At 39.3% G+C, this 20,936-nt stretch overlaps 1 protein-coding gene and 1 long non-coding RNA gene across 6 annotated transcripts in view; one reads left to right on the forward strand and one right to left on the reverse strand.

Annotated features, from left to right (window-relative positions):
- The window catches only part of RGSL1 (regulator of G protein signaling like 1), a 93,139-nt gene that overhangs the window by 53,967 nt on the left and 18,236 nt on the right, over window positions 1–20,936 (reverse strand). For all 4 annotated transcript variants that reach the window (XM_072648464.1, XM_072648465.1, XM_072648463.1 and 1 more), the window contains exons 5-11: window positions 20,425–20,529; window positions 19,068–19,229; window positions 16,929–17,980; window positions 9,854–9,916; window positions 9,134–9,371; window positions 8,567–8,677; window positions 7,212–7,323 (exon numbers count right to left, since the gene is read on the reverse strand). In XM_072648464.1, coding sequence (XP_072504565.1) covers window positions 7,212–7,323; window positions 8,567–8,677; window positions 9,134–9,371; window positions 9,854–9,916; window positions 16,929–17,980; window positions 19,068–19,229; window positions 20,425–20,529 — 1,843 coding nt within the window. The remainder of the gene's footprint in view (window positions 1–7,211; window positions 7,324–8,566; window positions 8,678–9,133; window positions 9,372–9,853; window positions 9,917–16,928; window positions 17,981–19,067; window positions 19,230–20,424; window positions 20,530–20,936) is intronic.
- LOC140529654 (uncharacterized) lies at window positions 11,672–18,445 on the forward strand. Of its 2 annotated transcripts, none has more exons than XR_011975629.1 (4): window positions 11,672–12,138; window positions 14,882–15,125; window positions 17,854–18,012; window positions 18,162–18,445. It is a non-coding gene; the product is annotated as an uncharacterized lncRNA (long non-coding RNA). The 2 variants fall into 2 exon arrangements; XR_011975628.1 differs by having other exon boundaries at window positions 14,882–15,078.

Here is a 20,936-nt window from a genome sequence, read left to right on the forward strand (position 1 = left end):
GACAGCTTCAAAGGTAAGAAAGCTCTTTCACCTGGGTGAGAAGGGAGCAGGATCTGGCCTTAGCTCTGGCACCAGGGCAATGGCAGCCACTGTCCAGCAGTGTTCATTTTTGGAACCTTCTGCCTAAAGACCCTGGGGAAATTGAGCAGTCAATCTGAGTCTCAGTCCTGAGTGGCAGTCCAGAGGTGAGGAGGAGCACTGGCATGGTGGAGCTGGTGGAGGTTTTGGAGAGGGAATCCTACTCACAGACCAGAATGCAGGCCAGGAGAGGAGTAAACTCCTGTCCCTTGATTGTGCCAACCTGGAGGAACTGAGAAATTATAGGTCTCTAAAGTATACCCTCCTCTTGATAAAGCACTCAAAAGTTAAGTAACTGGCTGGAAAAATGCCAAAAAAAAAAAGATTGTAGAAGGTTACTTTCTTGGTGAAAAGGTATTTTCTTCCATTCTTTCAGAGGAAGAAGAATAAAGCATAGCATCATAAGAAGACATAAAAGTCAAAGCTTCTACCTCCAAAAAAAATATGCAATGGTCTCAGGTCATGGAAGAACTCAAAAAGGATTTTGAAAATCAAGCAAGAGAGGTGGAGGAAAAAATGGGAAGAGAAATGAGAACGATGCAAGAAAATCATGACAAGCAAGTCAACAGCTTGCTAAAGGAGACCCCAAAAATGCTGAAAAAAATAATACATTTAAAAATAGACTAACCCAAATGGCAAAAGAGGTCCAAAAAGCCAGTGAGGAGAATGCTTTAAAAAGCAGAATTAGCCAAATGGAAAAGGAGGTTTAAAAGCTCACTGAAGAAAGTTCTTTAAAAATTAGAATGGAGCAGATGGAAGCTAACGATTTTATGAGAAACCAAGAAATCACAAAACAAAACAAAAAGAATGAAAAAATAAAAGATAATGTGTAATATCTCATTGGAAAAACAACTGGCCTGGAAAATAGATCCAGGAGAGACAATTTAAAAATTATGGGACTACCTGAAAGCCAGGATCAAAAAAGAGCCTAGACATAATCTTTCATGAAATTATCAAGGAAAACTGCCCTGATATTCAAGAACCAGAGGGTAAAATAATATTGAAAGAATCCACTGATCACCTCCTGAAAGGGATCCAAAAAGAAAAACTCCTAGGGATGTTGTAGCCAAATTTGAGACTTCCCAGGTCAAGAAAAAAATATTGCAAGCAGCAAGAAAGAAACAATTCCAGTATTGTGGAAACACAATCAGGATAACACAAGATCTAGCAGCTTCTACATTAAGGGATCGAAGGACTTGGAATATGATGTTCCAGAAGTCAAAGGAACTAGGATTAAAACCAAGAATTACTTACCCAGCAAAACTGAGTATAATACTTCAGGAGAAAAAATGGTCATTCAATGAAATAGAGGATTTTCAAGCATTCTTGATGAAAAGACCAGAGATGAATAGAAAATTTGACTTTCAAACACAAGAATCAAGTGAAGCATGAAAAAGGTGAACTGGAAAGAGAAATCATAAGGGACTTACTAAAGTTGAGCTGTTTGCATTCCTACATGGAAAGATAATATTTGTAACTGTTGAGGCTTTTCTCAGTATTTGAGTAGTTGGAGGGATTATATACATATAGATAGTGGGCACAGGGTGAGTTGGAAGTGAGTAGGAAGTTGGAAGTGATGATATCTAAAAAAAAAATTAAGGGGTGAGAGAGGAATATATTGGGAGGAGAAATGGAATGGGGCAAATTATCTCTCATAAAAGAGGCAAGAAAAAGCTTTCTCAGTAGAGGGGAAGAAGGGGGAGGTGAGAGGGAAAAAGTGAAGTTTACTCTCATCACATTTGGCTTAAGGAGGGCATAACATGCACACTCAATTTGGTATGAAAATTTATCTTACGCTACAGGAAAGTAGGGGAGAAGGGGATAAGTCAGGTGTGAAGGGGGATAGAAGGGAGGGCAAATGGGAGGAGGGAGTAATTAGAAGTAAATGCTTTTGGAGAGGGACAAGGTCAAAAGAGAGAATAGAATAAATGAGGAGAAGGATAGGATGGAAGGAAATATAGTTAGTTTTTCACAATATGACTATTATGGACATCTTTTGCATAACTACACATGGATAGCCTATATTGAATTGCTTGGCTTCTCAGTGGGGATGGGTGGGGAGGGAGGAAGGGAGAGAAGTTGGAATTCAAAATTTTAGGAATGAATGTTAAGAATTGTTTTTGCATATAACTGGGAAATAAGAAATGCAGGTAATGGGGTATAGAAATCTATCTTGCCCTACGAGAAAATAGAGGAGATGGGGATAAGGGAAGGGAGGGGTGTGATAGAAGGGAGGGAAGATTGGGGGAAGGGATAAGCAGAATGCATAATGTCTTGGGTTGGGAGGAGGGGAAAAGATAGGGAGAAAATTTCGAACTCAAAATCTCATGGAAATGAATGCTGAAAACTAAAAATAAATAAATAAATTTAAAATTAAAAAAAAAAAAAAAGATAACCAACCCCATTCAACCTCTCCTTTCCCTTCTCCCAGTGCACTCTTCTTTCTCACCTCTTAATTTTATTTTTTTAGATAACCATCCCATCATATCCTACTTACACCTGTACTTTCTATGTATACTCCTTCTAACTGCACTAATAATGAGAAAGTTTTTAGGAGTTAACAAGTATAATTTTCCCCGCAAAAGAATGTAAACAATTTAACCTTATTGAATCCCTTATGATTTCTCTTTCTTGTTTACCTTTTTATGCTTTTCTTGAGTCTTGTATTTGAAAGTCAAATTTCCTCTTAAGTTCTGGTCTTTTCATCAGGACTACTTGAAAGTCCTCTATCTCATAGAAAGTCCATTCCCTGAAGGATTATACTCAGTTTTGTTGGGTGATTCTTGGTTGTATTCCTGACTCTTTTGACCTCATATTTCAAGAATATCATATTCCAAGCCTTCTGTTTAACATGGAAGCTATTAAATCTTGTGTGATCCTAATTGTGGATCCATGATATTTGAATTGTTCTTTTTGGCTGCTTGCAATATTTTCTCCTTGACTGGTGAGCTCTAGAATTTGATGATAATATTCCTGAGAGCTTTCATTTTAGGATCTCTTTCAAGAGGTGATCAGCAGATTCTTTTAGATTCTATTTTTTACCCTATGGTTCTAGACTATCAGGGCAGCTTTCCTTGAAAATTTCTTGCAAGATGATGTCTAGGCTCTTTTTTTTAAATCATGGCTTTCAGGTAGTCCAGTGATTCTCACATTATCTCTCATCAATCTATTTTCCAGGTCAGTTGTTATTCCAGTGAGATATTTTATGCTTTCTTTATATTTTCATTCTTTTGATTTTTATTGTTTCTTGATGTCTCACAAAGTCATTGGCTTCCACGCACCCAATTCTAATTTTTAAGGAATTATGTTCTTCAGTGAGCTTTTGTTCCTTCTTTTCCATTTGGTCAATTCTACTTTTTAAGGAATTCTTCAGTGGTTTTTTTGTATTTCTTTTTTCCATTTGGCTAATTCTTTTTAAGGCATTCTTATCTTCATTGGATTTTTGTGCCTCTTTTGGCCTATTCTTGTTTTAAGGTTTTGTTTTCTTCAGTATTTTTTTGTGTCTCCTTTACAAAGTTGTTGACTCTTTTTCATGATTTTCTTGTATCACTCTCATTTCTCCTCCCAATTTTTCCTCTATGTATCTTACTTAATTTTTACAATCATTTTTGAGCTTTTCCATGGTCTGGAGTGAATTCATATTTTTCTTTGAGGTTTTACATATAGGAGTTAGACTTTGTTGTCTTTTTCTGAGTTTGTGTTTTGATCTTCTCTGTCACCATAGTAACTTTCTATAGGCAGGATCTTTTGTGCTGTTTGCTCATTTTCTAGTCTATTTCTTGATGTTTAGCCCTCTGCTAATGAAGGACTCTGTTTCCAGAATGAAGGTAGCAGTATCCCAAGCTTCAGGATTTTTGTGCAGTGGTTTTCAGAGGCAATTCTGGGGACCTGTAAGTTTTTGGTCCTTTCAAGGTAGTATGCATTAAGGAGAGGTGTGTTTACTACTCTCCTGTTGTGCACTGGTCTGTGAACAACTATAAGCACTCTTTTCAAGCCTGAAACTCTGACTAGGATCCATATTGCCATGCAGGCATCTAGGACTGTGACCCAGATTCAAGTCCTGTGCCTTATGCCAGGAAAGTGACCCCTATAAACTCCTTCTGACATGTTATCTGACCTCCTTATTGTCTGTGGTTGAGAGGTCTGGAACTATAACTGCTGCCGCCAATTCAGCTACTCCCAAGGCCTGATTCTGGTTTGCTTGGACCTGGTCTGCACTAGCATGGCCTGTTCTACATTGTACTCCACATTCTGCCTCGTGTAACAGATCTTTCCTGCTGACCTTCTAAGATGTCTTGTGCTAGAAAATTGTTTTACTTTCTCCTTTTGTGGGTTCTGCCATGCTAGAATTTGTTTTGAAGCATTATTTAAAGGTATTTGTAGGGGTATAGGAGAGAGCTCAAGTAAGTCCTGGCCTTTTCTCAGACATCTGGGCTCCACCTCCAAAAGCATTCCAGATTAAGATAATTTCAGGGGGTATAGTTGAGCCCAACTCATAAACTCTACTGGGAGCCAATTATGAAATTTTTAGTGTGAGCATTTATACTTCAGAAATCAGCAAATACTACCAATCAGAGTTTGACTTAGTGTTTTATTGATAGTTTAGACTTAAGTGATGGAGAAAATGTTAATAAACCAGACTAAACTGAAAAATGTATTAGACATAGAGAGCTAGTTGTTAAATATCTATGAGCACACAACTGCCTAATTTCCTTTTCTTAAATGACCTTACTAGATGACTAGATCAACCAAATACCATCAACATAGTATAGTCTACCTGGATTTCAAGAATGACATGTTACAGTTTCTTGTATCCTCATGGATTAGAGGGAAGGAGAATTGTGGGCTTGTTGATAGTGCAGTTAAACAGAATTTAGACTGATGGAATGACAAAATGCTAAGTGTTTAATTAGTGAATCATTGTTAACTGGAAGAGATGTCTAACAGTACTTTTCTTCTTTCCTCAAGAAGTTTAGTGATGCTCTTTTGTATATCAGTGTCACTTCCAAAAAAAATTACCCCCAAAATTATAACAAAGAATTACAATAAATGAAAACAAATAAGCATGTCTGAGAATGTATGACTTACAACATATCTAGTCTCATACTACCCTAGTGAGAGATGGGAAACAGGCTTCACTGTCACTTTACTGAAGTCATCATCAATCATTTTGTTAATCAGAGTTTTGAAGTCATTCATTGTTGTTTTTGCTTTACATCATTGTGGTTGCTGTCTAAATTGTTTTACTGTTTGTATACTTTACGCAGCATCAATTCATACAAATCTTCCCAAGTTTCTCTGAGTGCTGCATATCTGTCATTTTTTACAAAACAATAATATTCTTTATGTCCGTGTAATACAATTTGTTCAGCCATTCCCAATATGGGGCTCCATTTTCCTTCTTGTTCTTTGTTAGCACAGTAAGTACTACAATAGATGTTTTTGTACATGAGAAACTTTTCCATCTGTCTTTGACTTCTTCCTAATAAGGAGATTATGCCTAAGAGTGGCATTCTAGGTCAAAGGGTATGTTCAGTTTAGTGACATTTCTAAGTATGATACAAATTGTTTTCCAAAATGTTTGTAACAATTCACAACATCACTAAAATGGTGCATTAGTGTGCTTGTCTTCCCACAGATCCTCCAACATTTTTTTTATCACTTGTCTTTGCCAGTTTGATACATGTGAGGTAAAACCTTGGAGTTCTATTAATTTGCTTTCTCATTATCAGCGATGTAGAGTATTTTTCATTTGGATTCTGTCTAACAGTATTCTTCAAGGCTGTTTCCTCTCCTGTTAAGTTCAACATTAGTATCAATGACTTAGATGAAAACACAGGTTCCATGGCTCTCAAGTTTTTAGGTAACACAAAGAAGGATTGCTAATATGGGCTATAGAATCAAAATTCATGCATACATCCACAGGCTAAAATGATGGGAGAGCTCTAAGACGATGACATTTTTTCTTCATACTTAAAAAAAAAATTACGTATTTTTTTCAGTATGGATACAACTCCTCTGTGCTTTAATGGACGATATTCATGAGTTATTGTGATTAAGAAAATCCACAAACTGATGATCAACCTTCTAGTTACAAGTGTCTTTGAACATGGCAAAGCTGGTCCTTAGAGGACAATTCCATTCACTCCAACAAGCATGTGGTGAATGCATGCCATGTGTAAGGCACTATACCTGGCACTGTGGATATGGTAGGAAAAATGAAATAAAATAATCTCTCAAAAAAACTTTTGTATTATGGGGGACACAAAAAGATATAAGCATATAGATAACTATAAGATAACTTTATTTTGTCAGCTGTGTGAATAATGGCTTTGAGAGAAGAAACTCTGAGGAGGAAGCTGCTGCAATAGTACAGATGACAGCTGATGAATGCCTAAATAAGGGTGGTGGTCATTGGGAGGGAGGGCAAAGCATAAAATCTAAAAGATTTGATGAAGGGAGAATTAACAAAACTTGAAATTGGCTAGACAGAGGGAATAAGTGAGAAGGCAGAGTCAAGAATTACTCTGAAAATTCAAACTTAGGGGACTGGAAGAATGATGGTGCCTTCAACAAATCAAGAAGTTGATAGAAGGAGCTCACTTAATAGGAAATAAAGTTTCATTTTGGACATGTTGAGCAGGAAATGCCTTGGAGACATCCAGAAGGTAGTTGATAAAGCACTGGAATTTAAGAAAAGAGATTTAGAAATCACTATGTAGCTATTGTAGTTGAATCCATGGGGGGGGATATCACAAGGGAGAAGGTATAGAAAAAGAAGGGTGCTTAAGACAGAGACATAAGAGATTAAGAAGTAGGAGATGGATGGCAATCTAACAAAGGAGACTAAGAAAGGGTGATCATACAGGCAAGAGGAGAAATGCAGTTTGTCACAGGGTACATACTAGAAGTCTTTCCAGTTTAGTAGTACCTTATCAAACTTGTTCTCTGTTGGGATAGACTTTGGACATCTTGTGTTATAGATACAATAATGTGTCAAGAGTAAGACTTTCATAGAAAATGGAACAAAATAAATTGTGTGTGTAGGGGGTTAGGATATGGTGTAGAGGTGGGGAACCTGTGGCCTCCAGGCCTGCAGAGGTAGAGAATATGTAGTAAACTCTATTTCTTACCTGGGTCTTAGTGAAGGTTTCCTTAAAACACTGATTGTTTTCTTGAGGAAGGCTAAAGAGCTTGGAAACTGTAAACGAGAGGCTGACTTCTTAGCTGTTTCCACTGTCTTTCCTAGTAGGAAATTACAAGTGCTATAAGATTTTAAAACTTGAGAAGTTCTGTATTTATTCAAGAAAATTTGGGTAAAATTGACTAAATTAGGGTTTGTCAGAAGGAGAATGAGAAAGACTGAAGAGGAGAGGAGTGAGGGATGAGGGAAGAGCCATGGCACCATGGCACCATCACCAAAGAACAAGAAATCTCCAGTGGAAAAGAGGTCTACCTGTAGTCACAAAGGAACATGGAAACAAGCAAAATTACGGGGAGTAATTTTAACTTTGACCACTTCTATCTACTTTTTTCTTTATCCCAATTTGTGTAGGGAAGAGGAAGACTGACATCCCTAGCTTCAAGATCAAGATGGATAAAGAGCTTCACAGTCTATATATTTAGAGGCTGTAATGCTAATTAGAGATTTAAATATCTTCCCCACCAGTGATGGGCCTGCTCATTAAGGGAAGCTTGATCTTTTGTTAGTTTCTAATACACTGGTTTTCAAGGGTTGTGATGCCCTCTGGCTCTGAAAAGTGTATAAATACTCTGAGGTGAGGTTTTACTTTGGGGCTTACTCATTGGAAATGTTTGGTCAGAGGAGACTTTGGGCAGCCACTAAGGAGCCCTGAGCTTTGAAAACCCAGATGTTGGTATTTCTCTCTCTGGCTCCTATGGATGTTTGTATATAATGGTCAGATAGTTGGATCTTTCTGTTGATCTGTGATGTATGTATTGTTTATGGTTAGACAGCTGGAAGCCCTGTCTGTTCATCCTTATTTCTCTGTATTTTCTTGAAGTTCAGGGTGCTGATTTTTTCCCCTGAACTAAGTGAATTACATATATATATATATATATATGATGTACATGTATATATGCATATATATAAATATATATACTTGATTAAAGTGATTGTTGACCCCTCAAAATTTGCTTTCCTTTTAGAAAAGCAGATCTAAGAACCTATGCAGCAGGCCCTCCTGTGTATGTAGGGGTGCTTGCTTTTACACTGGCTAACTTATAATCACAATTCTCTATCACTTAAGTATATTTAAATACATAGAAAACTTCCTGTCCATAATGATTACTCTAGGTAGGTACAGAGTAGGGAAGACAGGATATCTTCCCCTAAAGGTATTGCCTCCAACCAGTGCCCCTTTGAAACAAAGCATAGCTCCACCACAAGCTGATGTCCTTTGAGTTTGGTACTTTCTTTCTCCTCCCTCAGGATTTAAGCCTTATTTCCTGGAGTTTAGGCACTCACCTACAATGACGGGTTTCTTTTCACAGTACTTCCTGAAGTCTTCACTTATTTTTTCTATGGCCAGCTTTGGGTTCTTCCTGCACAGCTCTTCAAAGCTCATTTTCCTTATGTCTGTCAAAGGAGGAGAGGATTCGGGGGACAGATTGCTTACCAATAACAAGCTTAAAAGTAGAATGATGTTGGCCTAGTGAATATTTCCCATTAAAATGCATTATGTATACATATCTGCATATGTACGTATTTTATTTAAACACAATATCATGTTGGAAAGGTATGTCTGCACAATGATACATGTGGGGTCACAAGGGCCCTTCATTCAAGTTAGAAGTAAGAGACAGAGTCCAGAGACTTGGTGGACATCAAGGCTCTGCTTCTCAGGAACCTACAAAAATAATGATTAATAAAGGGCAAGGGACACAGAAAAAAGAATGTGGGGATTTTGAGCTGATTCAGAAACTACATTAATGTTTTGGTTCACAAGAGATTTCACATGATTCCAGTATTGTAGCATGACTCCCTCTTTCTCATCTGGCTGTGGCTCCCAACCACAGGGACTAACGATTTTACCTTCCCGGAACACCGAAGGCTGTAGTTCCAAATGGAGGGATCCTCCTCTTTTCAGATCCTGTGTAGCTATCATTTGCCAATGTGTGTCTGTGAGGGCTTCCATGTCTTCCAGGGTGGATAAGCCCTGGCACAATACCAGGGATTCCTGTATCCTCTTACACAACAGAACATACTCCAGGTTGTCCAAGGGCTCCTTTTCTTTCTTCTGCCTCTTGATTTCACTGCTATTGGTTTGGGACTAATAGAAAGAGATGGTGAGTTTGCCACAAGAAAAGGAGACCACACCAGAGTCAGTTTCCTTCTGGTTCATCCCTCCAGGCTGACACATGCCAATTTGTGTCAAAATTGTTAAGAATAATCCTTCTTTATATAAGTTCCCTCTGCCTCCACCTCACCATTGGACCCAGTTCCTATAAGAAGTGAAATCTTCCTGATCTGCAAGTCTGTGGAAAAAAAGTTGGGGCAAGGTGGGTATGGATTAAAATTATTTTAAAGAAAGTGAGAGTATTCAAGTTCTTTTATGCTGGACACCACGACCTGTTATTCATCCCTGAAGAATATGAGGGTGTCTCAATCCCTTTTGCTGAAACCATAAAAATATAAAATTCTCTATGGTCAGATGAACAGTCTGTGCCAGAACAACTACCTCCTTTGTGCAAACACTCACACAAATACCCCAGTATCTCCTCCACCCAATGCTGACCCCTTAACCCCTCCTACCACAAAGATGAGAAACCAGTGGTCATCAAGATCAAGGAAGTCGTCAAACAAGGAAGCAAGAATCTAAAATCCAAACACAAAATATGAGATGTTGAAACACATGTTGTACTCCCCAGCCCTGTAGGGCTTAAGTTCATCTGTTGTCATTAGACAATAATAATGATAGTAACTACCAATATTTACATGGTACTTGACAATTTACAAAGCACTTTGCATACATTGTGTTATTTAAATAAGCTGTTTTATTCAGGAAACTCTAAATTGGAAGAAAAACTCAACTGTGATCAACAATACCAGTCACTCCCATTTCTTTGCCTCTAAGATGACACTTCGTTCAGGAAGTTTCTGGGCCTCAGCTAATTACTGTTTACATAAAGGGTGGCATTTTGTGTAATTTGCAGAAAAAAAAACCCTAACAACAATGCAAGCAAATCAGATATGCAATAACAGGGTTAGGAGAGACTCAGAAGAGAAGATGCTCATTTTAGTGCTGCAGAGGTGGAAGCAGAAGCCTTGGGTTCCATTTCCATTCTCTCACACTTTGGAGAATCATCAAAGGGCATGGTTGGCTAGTCCAGTCCATCTCTGAAACAGGATCACCTCTATAGTGATGACTACCTTGAAAATGGCCATCCAGTTTTACTTGAAAATCCCTAACAAAGGGACCTCCCTGCCTCTGGAAGTAGCCCTTTCTGCATAGAGAGAGCTCAGCTATTTAGAATTTCTTGGTCTTATGTTGAGCCCAGATTGATCTCTTTGTAACGTCTTCCCACTGATACTAATTCTGCCCTGTGGGGCCAAGTGTGACTACAGAACCCTTCAAATGTTTGAAGACAGCTGTCATCGCTTGCCTAAGTCTTCTATTTTTCAAGCTAAACATCTTCCGCTCCTTCAACTGACCCCCACATACAAGAACCTGAGGCCCCTGCTGGGTATAGGCATAAGCAATTTACTTGAGCCATCTGAACTGCCATTTTTCATTTATAAAATGAGGATAATATCTGCAATGTCTATCTCATGGTTGCAAGGAAAGTCTGTTGTAAGCCTAGGATACCTTATAAAAAAGGGAGCTACACCAAATGTAATTAGACTGGGAGCCCTTTGAGAGCAGGGATGACTTTTTTTCCTCTTTCTCTATATCCCAAGTGCAACATAGCATCTGGCACACAGATAATAATATAATTATTAATATATAACATATGCTTAACAAATGCTGGTTGTCTGGCTAAATATGAAAGCACTTTGTAAGGTTTGATACAAATGGGAGAGCCCAGTACGGTATTCGTTCAATAAACATGAGTTCTTAGGTGCCAGGCATTTTGCCATGCTCTGTAGGAGATTTAAAAAAATGATCAAGGCACATTTGCTGCTTTCGTGGAGTGTGAATGAATCTTCCCGGGGTAATTAGACATTTACAAATTTGCATTACAAATGAATTTAATGCAAATAAAATATGACATCTGCATGAGACAGGGAGAACAAAGTACCCTGAGTTCAGACAAGGGGGAAATTACTAACAGCTGGAAAAAAAGAGGAAGGACTCAGGGAAAAGGTGACAGCATACCACACCATGAAAGAAATTCTGATGAAACAAAGATAAAAATTATTCCCATGAGGAAGAAAAGGGTGCCTTGGACTGGGAGTTAGAGAGCACTGTGTGTTTGCTCAGGAAACTCTTGAAACTACTTAGATTCTAAAAGACATTATTAAGTATACTGCAAGCTAAGAGTTGACCTTTACCCCAGCCCCAGAGCAGGAAACTGCCTGAGGATGGTCCACACCAGTTAAAAAAAAAACAAAACAAAAACAACTGGTTGCACCTGGAGTCAATTGTTCTGACCAGATGTTACCACTCCCCAACCTCCCCAGCCTTTGCTATTTGGTAATACAACTTAACCCTCTCTATTGCTGCGCCCCCAAGCACTTCTCCCTATTGAAGCATATTTAGACCCTTCTGTCTCTTGTGGGCACTCCTACGCTCTGGTGCTGTGTGGTATCCTGAATTTCCCTGCTTCAATTAAAGACCCACATTATTTCAGGTTGACATATGTGATGTTGGAAATGGAATTTGGAGACTCCTTCCTGACCTGCCACTGTTTTCAACCTTGAGTGCCTGGTACTAGCACAGGACCCCTTGTACCCAGTCTGGATTTGATTGGTCCAGCTAAGGTACTTGATCTCTTGAATTTCCAAGCTCCCATCTCTTCCATTTGAGTTCCTGGATCTTTGAAGGAGTGAGCAATTCTGGGTCTGTTCCAATAGGTCCCTAAAGGGATAGCTACCAGGTATGTGTTTTGTACAGGATTCTATTTGTTTTAAGCGTGGGGTATGAGTTTGAGTTCAAGTGTGCTTGGATCTGGAGTGATAATGTTTAATATAAAATTTTGGAATAATCTCTTTGTTCTCTCTGAAACAAACTCAGAGAGTGCCTCTTCCTATGTCAGCAAAAGCCAGCCAAGGCAGACTCTACACTCCTTAAGGAGACCTTTAACCTAAGACACTATATCTTGAATAATAAGGCTTTCCTTTGTATCTTATTATCTGTAGACATATACTATGTTATGGCATATTAATGGTGAAGAAAAATAGACATCTTAGGTCATAATTTCTATTGAACTTTGTTTACCCTTTCCTATGTCAGTTGTCTGTTTAGGGCAGGAAGCCTGCCACTTACTAGTGGTGGGATTTCCTTCTTTATCACCGAGACATGTGTTTACCCAGCTGGAATCCCAAGGCCTGACCAACATTACTTTGTTAATTGTCCTGTCTTACTGAATTTATGATTTGTTCAATTAGGAGAGTTTCTTTCTCACAGCAAAATGTATATAAGCCAGAAGATTTCTGCACTGGGTAGCCAGAACATTTCTGGCTCCATAATGCATTATGTTACCATTGTCTTTAATAGGGAATTGATTAATTAATTAAATCATAAAATGTATGCATTAGCCTGTTGCCTTTTCTTAACAAAGTTTTCAGGTCAACAGGAGATAACTAAAAGGACCAAATGGAGAAGAGCAAGATACTTGTGGAAAAAAAGGCTGGTAAATGAAAAGCCTTGCTAGTAAGGAAATACTAGGGTCACTGTCTCTCAGTTGGTAATTATATGCCTGGAGCTTAGAAAGAAAACACTTTGCCAGCAAATCTCTCTCTCTCTGTCTTGTGATTTATTTATTTTTAGTTCTGTAAATCTTCAGACTGAGTGTCTCTTTCTCTTTATATTCGTGAAATCTGAAGAAGCTTTGGGGAGTGCGGAGATAGAGACATAAGAGATAGCGTTGTATTATATTTTTACATCGTAGACTAAATTAGAAACTGAGTTTGACTGAAATGTAAGCTCTGTCCTGTGAATAAGTGTTAACTCTTTTTTGCTTCATAGAAGAGAGAAAAGCTTGTGTAAACTAAGTGATTAAGTTTTAGAAAATCGAATTGGATACTTGAATTTCAAAAATTAAAGTGAAGTAGAATAACTTTTGAATGAATATTTTGAAATTATAAATTTTGCTGCAAATTATGGGAGTCTTACTCATTTTTACATTAGATGATGTATTTGAATTTTTGAGAACTATTTTGCTTCTTGAACATGCAAGAGAAGCTTATTTAAGAAAGCAGCTTGAAATGTATATGATATTTATTTAGAAAAATTCTTTGTGTTGCTTCTATGAATAATATATCAGAACTTCTTGTTATCTGAATGGACCAAATTTTTGCTGAAATAATTACTGAAAGCATCTTAAAGGAGTTTTAGTGCTTCCATCTTTTGTGGGGAATAACAATATTAGAATAAAATCAAAGAATTTTAAGGGAAGGAAAAGAATGTTTGAGTATGTGGACAGAAAGATTTGAGGAACTTTTGGTTTTAAGTGGGAAGGTTATGTGAAACTTCATGTGTTTTATTGGGAGCTGTAGTAAAAAAAAAATATTGCAGCTTGATTTAGAAATACATAGGGGAAAGTTATAGAGGGCTAGGGGTAAACTGAGAGCAACGGGAGCTATACTTTGAGATTCTAAATGTTGCCATCAGAATGCCCAGATTCGAACTATATTTAAGTGTGCTTAAAAGCATGATTGGCATAGATTGTAACCTAATATCAGATTGTCACTTTAAAAATATTTGGCAGTGGTGTGACTGGAAATAGAGGGCCCCATAATATGACTTATTATTAAAATGATAAATTCTTTTAAAAATCTGGATTCTTTTGGGTTATAGGCTTAATTGTTATACATCCAACTGTTAAAATAATAATGTGAATTGCTTTGTTCATTTGGAAATGCAATAAATAATGTTTTATTGTGATTTTAATATATCAGGTATAATTTCCTCATCGGTAAAAAGCAGAGTCCTAAGATTTTACCAGCCCTTCTAACACTTTAAACCTGTCTTGAGAACTTCCAGAATATCTAAGCAAAGTTGTTTCCGAAAGACCAGATGGTTACAAAGGACATCCGAGGTTCAAGATGAAATGTGCTGACTTCAGGGCATTGCGGGGCAGATAAATTCCAAGCTTAACAACTTGGTGAAAAGACCTGACTGCTGGAGCAAGATCTTGCCTTGCTAGCTCAGTGAAACTTGGGACTGAAGCAGCTAATGCTATCATGGTCCAAGAGCCCATCAAACTTCTTGATGCCTCCCTTGGTCAATGACAGAATTAATCTTGATGAAAAGGGGGAATGTTGAATGCGGCTAGCTATGAGCTGACCTTGTCCCAACCTCAGAGCCTGAGGATGGTTAAGCTGGTTCAAAACAGTTTAAAAAAAAATAAGCTAGTTTCATCAGGAGCCAGATGATCTGACCAGATGCTACCACTCTCTCCAACCTCCTCAGCCTTTGGCTATTTTGTAAAACAATTTAATCTTCCCTGTCGCTGCCCCACCCAAGCACTTTTCTCTGTTGAAATGTGTTTAAACCACACTGCCCTTTCTGTTCCTCATGGGATCCTACACTCTGATGAAGTGTGGTGTCCTGAATTGTGGTTCCATCACCTTGATTAAAGACCTTTGTTACCACTTTGGTATTCCTCTTTATTTCAGGTTGACAACGTGTAGAGAAAATGGAGACAAGGGAAAGTAACTCACAATGAAAACATGAATGACACAGTGCTGCAAGACTTGTTTACATTGTGCCAAGATGAGCTAAGGCTGATGGCACTGAAATGGCTGTTTTGACTCAGCTTGGGGATAAGAGGAAGACTAAAGAAGGGACAGGATCACTGTTCTGGATGAACAGAGTGAGTAGAATGGATGATGAAGAGGCAACGGAATGACCCGATTCTTGGTATGCTTAGTGGTTTTGGTTTTAGTTCTTAAATGAGGACAACAGTTTTTGAACTAGGAAGGATAGACTAAAAGTGGCAAATAAGGAGTGATTAGTAAACAGTTAGCAGGAAATGGCTAACTCAAGTGAAGAGATGGAAAGAGAATCCTTAATTATGCTCAAATCACCCAAATGAACTACATCTTGCAGTACTTAGAGAACTGGAAAATGTGATTGCTAAGCTACTGCCAGTGATACTTGAAAAATTAAAGAGAATAAGAGAAGTACCAAAGGATTGAAAGTGGACAAATGTCCCCCTGCTTTGTTTCTTTTAAAGAGAAGAGGGCAAAGTTTTCAAATTATAGGCACTTGAGTTTACTTGTGGCAACATTCCAAAGCACATTTACTAAAGGGATGGTTTGTGAGAATTTAGAAAGGGAAGCCATTATTATCATGAGCTAACGTGCTTTCATTAAAAAAAGCTTCATAACTTTGTCCTATATATAAAAGAAATAGCAAAGTACACATAATTTGGAGTTTCATATGTAATCTTCCCCCCCACCCCATTCTACTATTATGGAAATGCTTGTTTTATTTCTTAAGTTTAGAATAAAATAAAATTTAAAAAAAGAATTTTAAAATTCTAAAAATAATTTTTAAATTTAAATTAAATTTTTTAATTGAAGGCATTTTAAAGGCTGGTTTTAGACTGACAGATGGAGAGAATGGCATCCCATACTTGGACATCAATGAAACATTCCTTCCATGAGGAATGTCTTCCTCGTCCATCTCTACTTGTTGAGATCCTACCCACATTTCATAAGTCCACTTAAATTCCCCTTCTTTCATGAAGCATTCCCTGATTTACCCAGTTGGAAGTGATATCTCCCTCCTCTAAACACTCATAGCCCTTCCCCTGATTTTTGTATCTCTTTTCTCATGTTCTATCATATATTGGAGGCACATTTAGGTATGTCATATTTTTTTATCAGATGTTCTCCTGTCTTACTCTTTGATGGCCGGGACCACATTATTCATGGTATATCTCACACAACACCTAGCATAGTGCCTTGTATGTGGAATGATTTAACAATTGTTGAATTAAATTGAACTGGGAGCTGGGCATTCTAACTTAAGCTATTGCTTTTTGGCCCTAGGTTTCTTCAATATTAGCCTGAGACTACCGGCTGATGTCACATCCTTTATTAAAGTCCAAAACTATGGACTTATATTATACCATAACTTAACTTTTGAATTGTAAACTAGTTCGTATGGAGTGAGTTCAAGCCATGGTGAATCAGTTTCCTGTCAGGGTTCTCCTGCTATGACCCTCTTCCTTGGTCTTTCCACCTGCTATCTGATCCTATGAATTCTGCTATAGATGATCCTGGATGTATAGACCAGGATAGTAAACCCCTACTTCAAATTGCCACAGCTCCCTTGGGAGGAGGAATGATTTTTCTTAAGTCTTCCTAGATGAGAGGAATGCATAGTGAAGACCCTATGACAAGCCCAGTGTATGAGAACATGGCTGTACTAGGCCTTGATGAGAAGTAGCAACTGTCCAGGTGGACTGTTGGTGATTATTCATTTGTGTACTTTCAGAGGGAAGTGAACAAGAGTGGTCTGCCTGATGACCTGAAAGATTCAATATACTTGATTGCTTTAGGAATCTCATTCAACCTTGTACCACTTTCCTCCATAGTTATGAGGAATTAATATTGAAAACCATAGGAATACCATTGTTGGAATCCACCCACTGATGGAGGCACTTGTCCTCGCAAGGGGCCAAATGCCATGCTAGGTCTCAGCATCCTTGCCTACCTTGCATATCTCTTTCTGTGCTTTGGGGATCCAAGGAATCACATCTCCAGAGGGCAGTAACTCTTTCAGATGCTGGATGGTTTGAGGTTTGAGTGGCAGGATGGGGCCATTGTCCTCATTTAGATAGAGCTCACAGATGCGATTTCCCAGCGTATGCCGAAATAGCAGATTGCCGCCTTTCTTGGCGCTGATGGAAATGGTCAGAAAGTTGTCCAGGTCCTTCCAGAGATGCAAGAGGCGGTTTTCCATCTTGTAGTGTTTATTCTTAAGGTAGTCTCCAAAAGGGTTCCCTGCACAGGAATCAGCAGTCAAAGCCCAGTGGAGGTATTCAAAGGAATAACTTTTCCGAATCACCTTCTTTAGGGATATCAGGGAGGGATGGTTGATAACAGGGGTAGCGTTGCGCAATTTGGCTGTGAATTTCTTCTCATAGACCCCTTCTAGGGAAAAGGGCAGGTAGGTTTTATTTTCATCCACCTTGGAGTAGAAGGCTGTGGAACTGATGTTCTCCTTTACCTTTAAATCACACAGATTGTTTTTAAAACGCAGTGGTCTCAGGGCACCCATCCGCACGACAAGTTTTGGTGGAGGACAGAAAACATCAGGGAGGCTTTGAAAACCTTTGTCATGCGAGTTGCTCATTTGTGGATGCAAAGTGTGCATGGTGGGCAGTTCAGGCTCAACAGTCCATGTTCCCTGTTCAATGAATTGCCACATCTTTTTCTTGGTTTTCTTGCTGCAGTATGGCTTCCTGGTCACGTAAAGTCTCTTGATGTTCATATTAAGGGGGAGATCCCTTGGCAAGGAGTTGGTGCCTTCCTCCTCCTTCTCTTCTTCCTCCTCCTCCTCCATCTGATAGAGGCGGTCTTCATACTCCTGCAGCAGAGCCTGACACTTTTTCTCCTTGGCCATATTGATCTTGCAGTGCATGTAGAAGTTTGGGAGCCAATAGCTCTGGATTTTGAACAGAGCCACTTTCTGCATGCGGCTCAGGATCTCCCTTCTGGTAGTGGACTGTTTGGGATGCCACGCAGAGAGGTTCATCAGTGACTCTGGAAAGGACACAGAGAAACAAAGGGTCAAGGTAGGAGGATGATTTCTTTTTCAGTGTGTTGGGAGAAGGAGTGGGAAAGAGACAAAACAAATGATTGTTCATTGAAACTAAGATAAAAAAGTAAAGATATGATGATTTCCAAGTGCTTTTCAATATATTATCTTGTTTGTTCCTTACAGCCACCCAGGGAGGGAAAGGGAGATCCAAATGTTAACCCCATTATCCTCGTTTAACTGATGGGGAAACTGAGCCAGTGAACCAACAGTGGAGACTGTGGCTAGAGCTCTGATCTGCTGAGAGCAATGGTGATGGTTATCTGAACTTTGCCCAGTGCTCTGACTGAGCTATGGAGAGGAGAGGGGAACTCATGTTATCCTTGCCTTGTGTAATAAAAATTAACCTAGATGATTGAATGGATTTGAGTAAATAAAAGACAGAAAATCCGAGGAAATGTTGAAGATTATGAAGAGTCCCAGTCTTGAAGTCTTTTTGAATCAGGGATATACTTAATGATCAAACTGCACTAGATGGCCACAGAAAGGACTTTCTAGCCCCGTGTTTCTCTAGTCAACTCTTGATCATCCATACAAATGAGAGTGATCAGAGGTATAGCTAGTCTTAAAACAGGAGGTATTGCTAATAGGATTTGGAATGAACCTTTAATGTATTTCCAATTGAATATGGCTATGTCTGGGAATTCCTTTCAGACAAAATGATGAAATGACACTGGTTCAGGAGGAAGTGAGAAGCAGCTCATTTGCCCCAACCCAGTATTGAGTCCTCTTAGCTACCTATACCATTCTGGGAAAAGGAAGCTCATCTCTCAGGCTAATGCAAAGCACCAGCCTAGGAGGAGGTACCGTTTTTTCAGACTCTTCCTGCTTGGGCTCCAGGATTTTCATCATGCATAGAAAAAGACTTTGGAAAAAAAGGGAACTATTAGCAAAGCAATTAACTAGATAGTTACAGTAACTATCAATAACAAAGAAAACAAATGATGAGGGGGACAATTGAAAAATGATTTCATTCTAATGCTCCCCCCTCCCCTGTGGTTTCCCCACTTATGGTGCCTTTCAGATTCTTACTGATGTTCATGTTGCAAAGAATCAGCACAGAGGATCCTTCCTGCAAGTGAGTGGCCCTCAGCACTAGGAGGAGGGACAGATAGGTGTCCTTCTGCTTATCGTTGGTCTCATCTATCCCGAGGATTCTCTCAGCAATTATCCAGAACTCCACCAGCTCCTCCCCTGCAGAACAGACAGCAAAATAAGAGCAGAGTAGACCCTATGCGTAGTGAGAGTTGGCAGCCCCCATCCTGGTATATTTTGAAGAATTAATACATCTACCTGAACCCCCTACCACACAGCCTAGAATTTTTACTAGGGAAAGTTTTTTTGAAGTGAACAGGGCTTTTGCAGAAAGAATAATTTATCTGGAAGGAAAGTTTGAGTATAGAGGCACAAATAAGAATTCTGGTGCCTGAGGCAAATTCAGGTGGTGAGGAGTGGGACTCTCTTGGAGTTTGGGATCCCATGTCCTTGCTGATCTTGGCCGTCCCCTGGAAGTGGTGTGATGTGGGTCTCTAGTCACAGTCTTAGTGAGATGCAGACCCACTGGGGACAGGCAGGCTAGGAGCAAACTGAGGCTCAGAGAGGTTCTGTGACTCGCCCAAGGTCACAGCTAAGTGTCAGAGATGGGACATGAAGCAAGGTCTTCTTGACTCTGAGTTGAGACCTCCATCCACTGTCTTTCTGCCTCTCCTCAGTGCACTGATAGAAAAGGCAGTCCTGAATGGATTACCAGTACAGGAAACTTGAAGTAGGTAGCTGAACAGTCCTGTATGTTGAGAAGAACAGGACAGAGGGCAGTGATAATTCTATGAAGGAAATTCAGAACATAGTCTGTCCACTCTTGTCTTTCTTATTCCTCAGAATATGTTGAAGGGGTGGAGGAGGTAGGAGAGGAAAAAATGCCTCTCTTCTCTGATTCTTTGTTCAAACCATTGTCTTGGCCAAAGGTGGCTAAACCCAAACTAGCAGTCTGGGATGCAAGATTCTAACTGTGCCACCAACAGACAAGTGGGAAAGGTAGAGACTGAGGTCTTTATGCACTGCTATCCTATCCCTGGAAAGGGACCAGGGTGTGTGTGCCTGGTTCATAATCACTCCATGTAGTTTCAAGCATAGAGTGGACAAAGACCTGTTTTTGTCCTCTTTCCATATGGTATCAATTTCCAGGAAGTTTTCTCCATAGGTTTATATAAATCCAAACTCCAACCCATGGGTTGGCAGAGTGGACTCACTGTGTTTTCATTTTCTTAAATCTCATCAAAAGAGGCAACAAGACCCTTATTTCATATTCTAGAATCCCCACGTCCTCACTGTGATTCAATAGAAAATAGGAGATGGAGGGAAGGAAGCAAGAATAGCTGTGAGAACCCACCTGTTGTGCCACTGAGGTAGGCACAGAAGCGCCACATTCCCCGGACACCACCAACACATTTGTAGAGCAGCCACTGGTCTGCTGTCTTCCAGCTCATCATCTTGGCTACCAGAAAAAGCTGACAGTAAGAGGCTGGTCCCCGACTCCCCCTAGCAGCTTTGCAAACAACCAGTCTCCTCCTAGCTGTGGTAGTCATTTCAGACTATTAGACCACTGTGCTCAGGAAACCAAGGCCATAGGTTCAAATACTGGAAACAGTCATTTCTAGAATACCCAGGTATTGGGAGTAGCTGCCTTGGTCTGCCTTGGCAGAAGCTCATGTACCTAAGTATAATCATCCCATGAATTCCCTGAAATAAATGGCTGGAATTATCCCTCTCCTCCTCCACATGCTGTCCTTTGCTGACTGACCATTTTTTTTATGTTCAAAGTTACTTTTGATGTTGATTTTCACACGATTCCACCTAGGTGTACATGTATCAAAGGAGTTAATACGTTGTGACATAAACTGG

The sequence above is a fragment of the Notamacropus eugenii genome, chromosome 2 (genome assembly GCF_028372415.1).
Source record: "Notamacropus eugenii isolate mMacEug1 chromosome 2, mMacEug1.pri_v2, whole genome shotgun sequence".
Lineage (NCBI taxonomy): Eukaryota > Metazoa > Chordata > Mammalia > Diprotodontia > Macropodidae > Notamacropus > Notamacropus eugenii.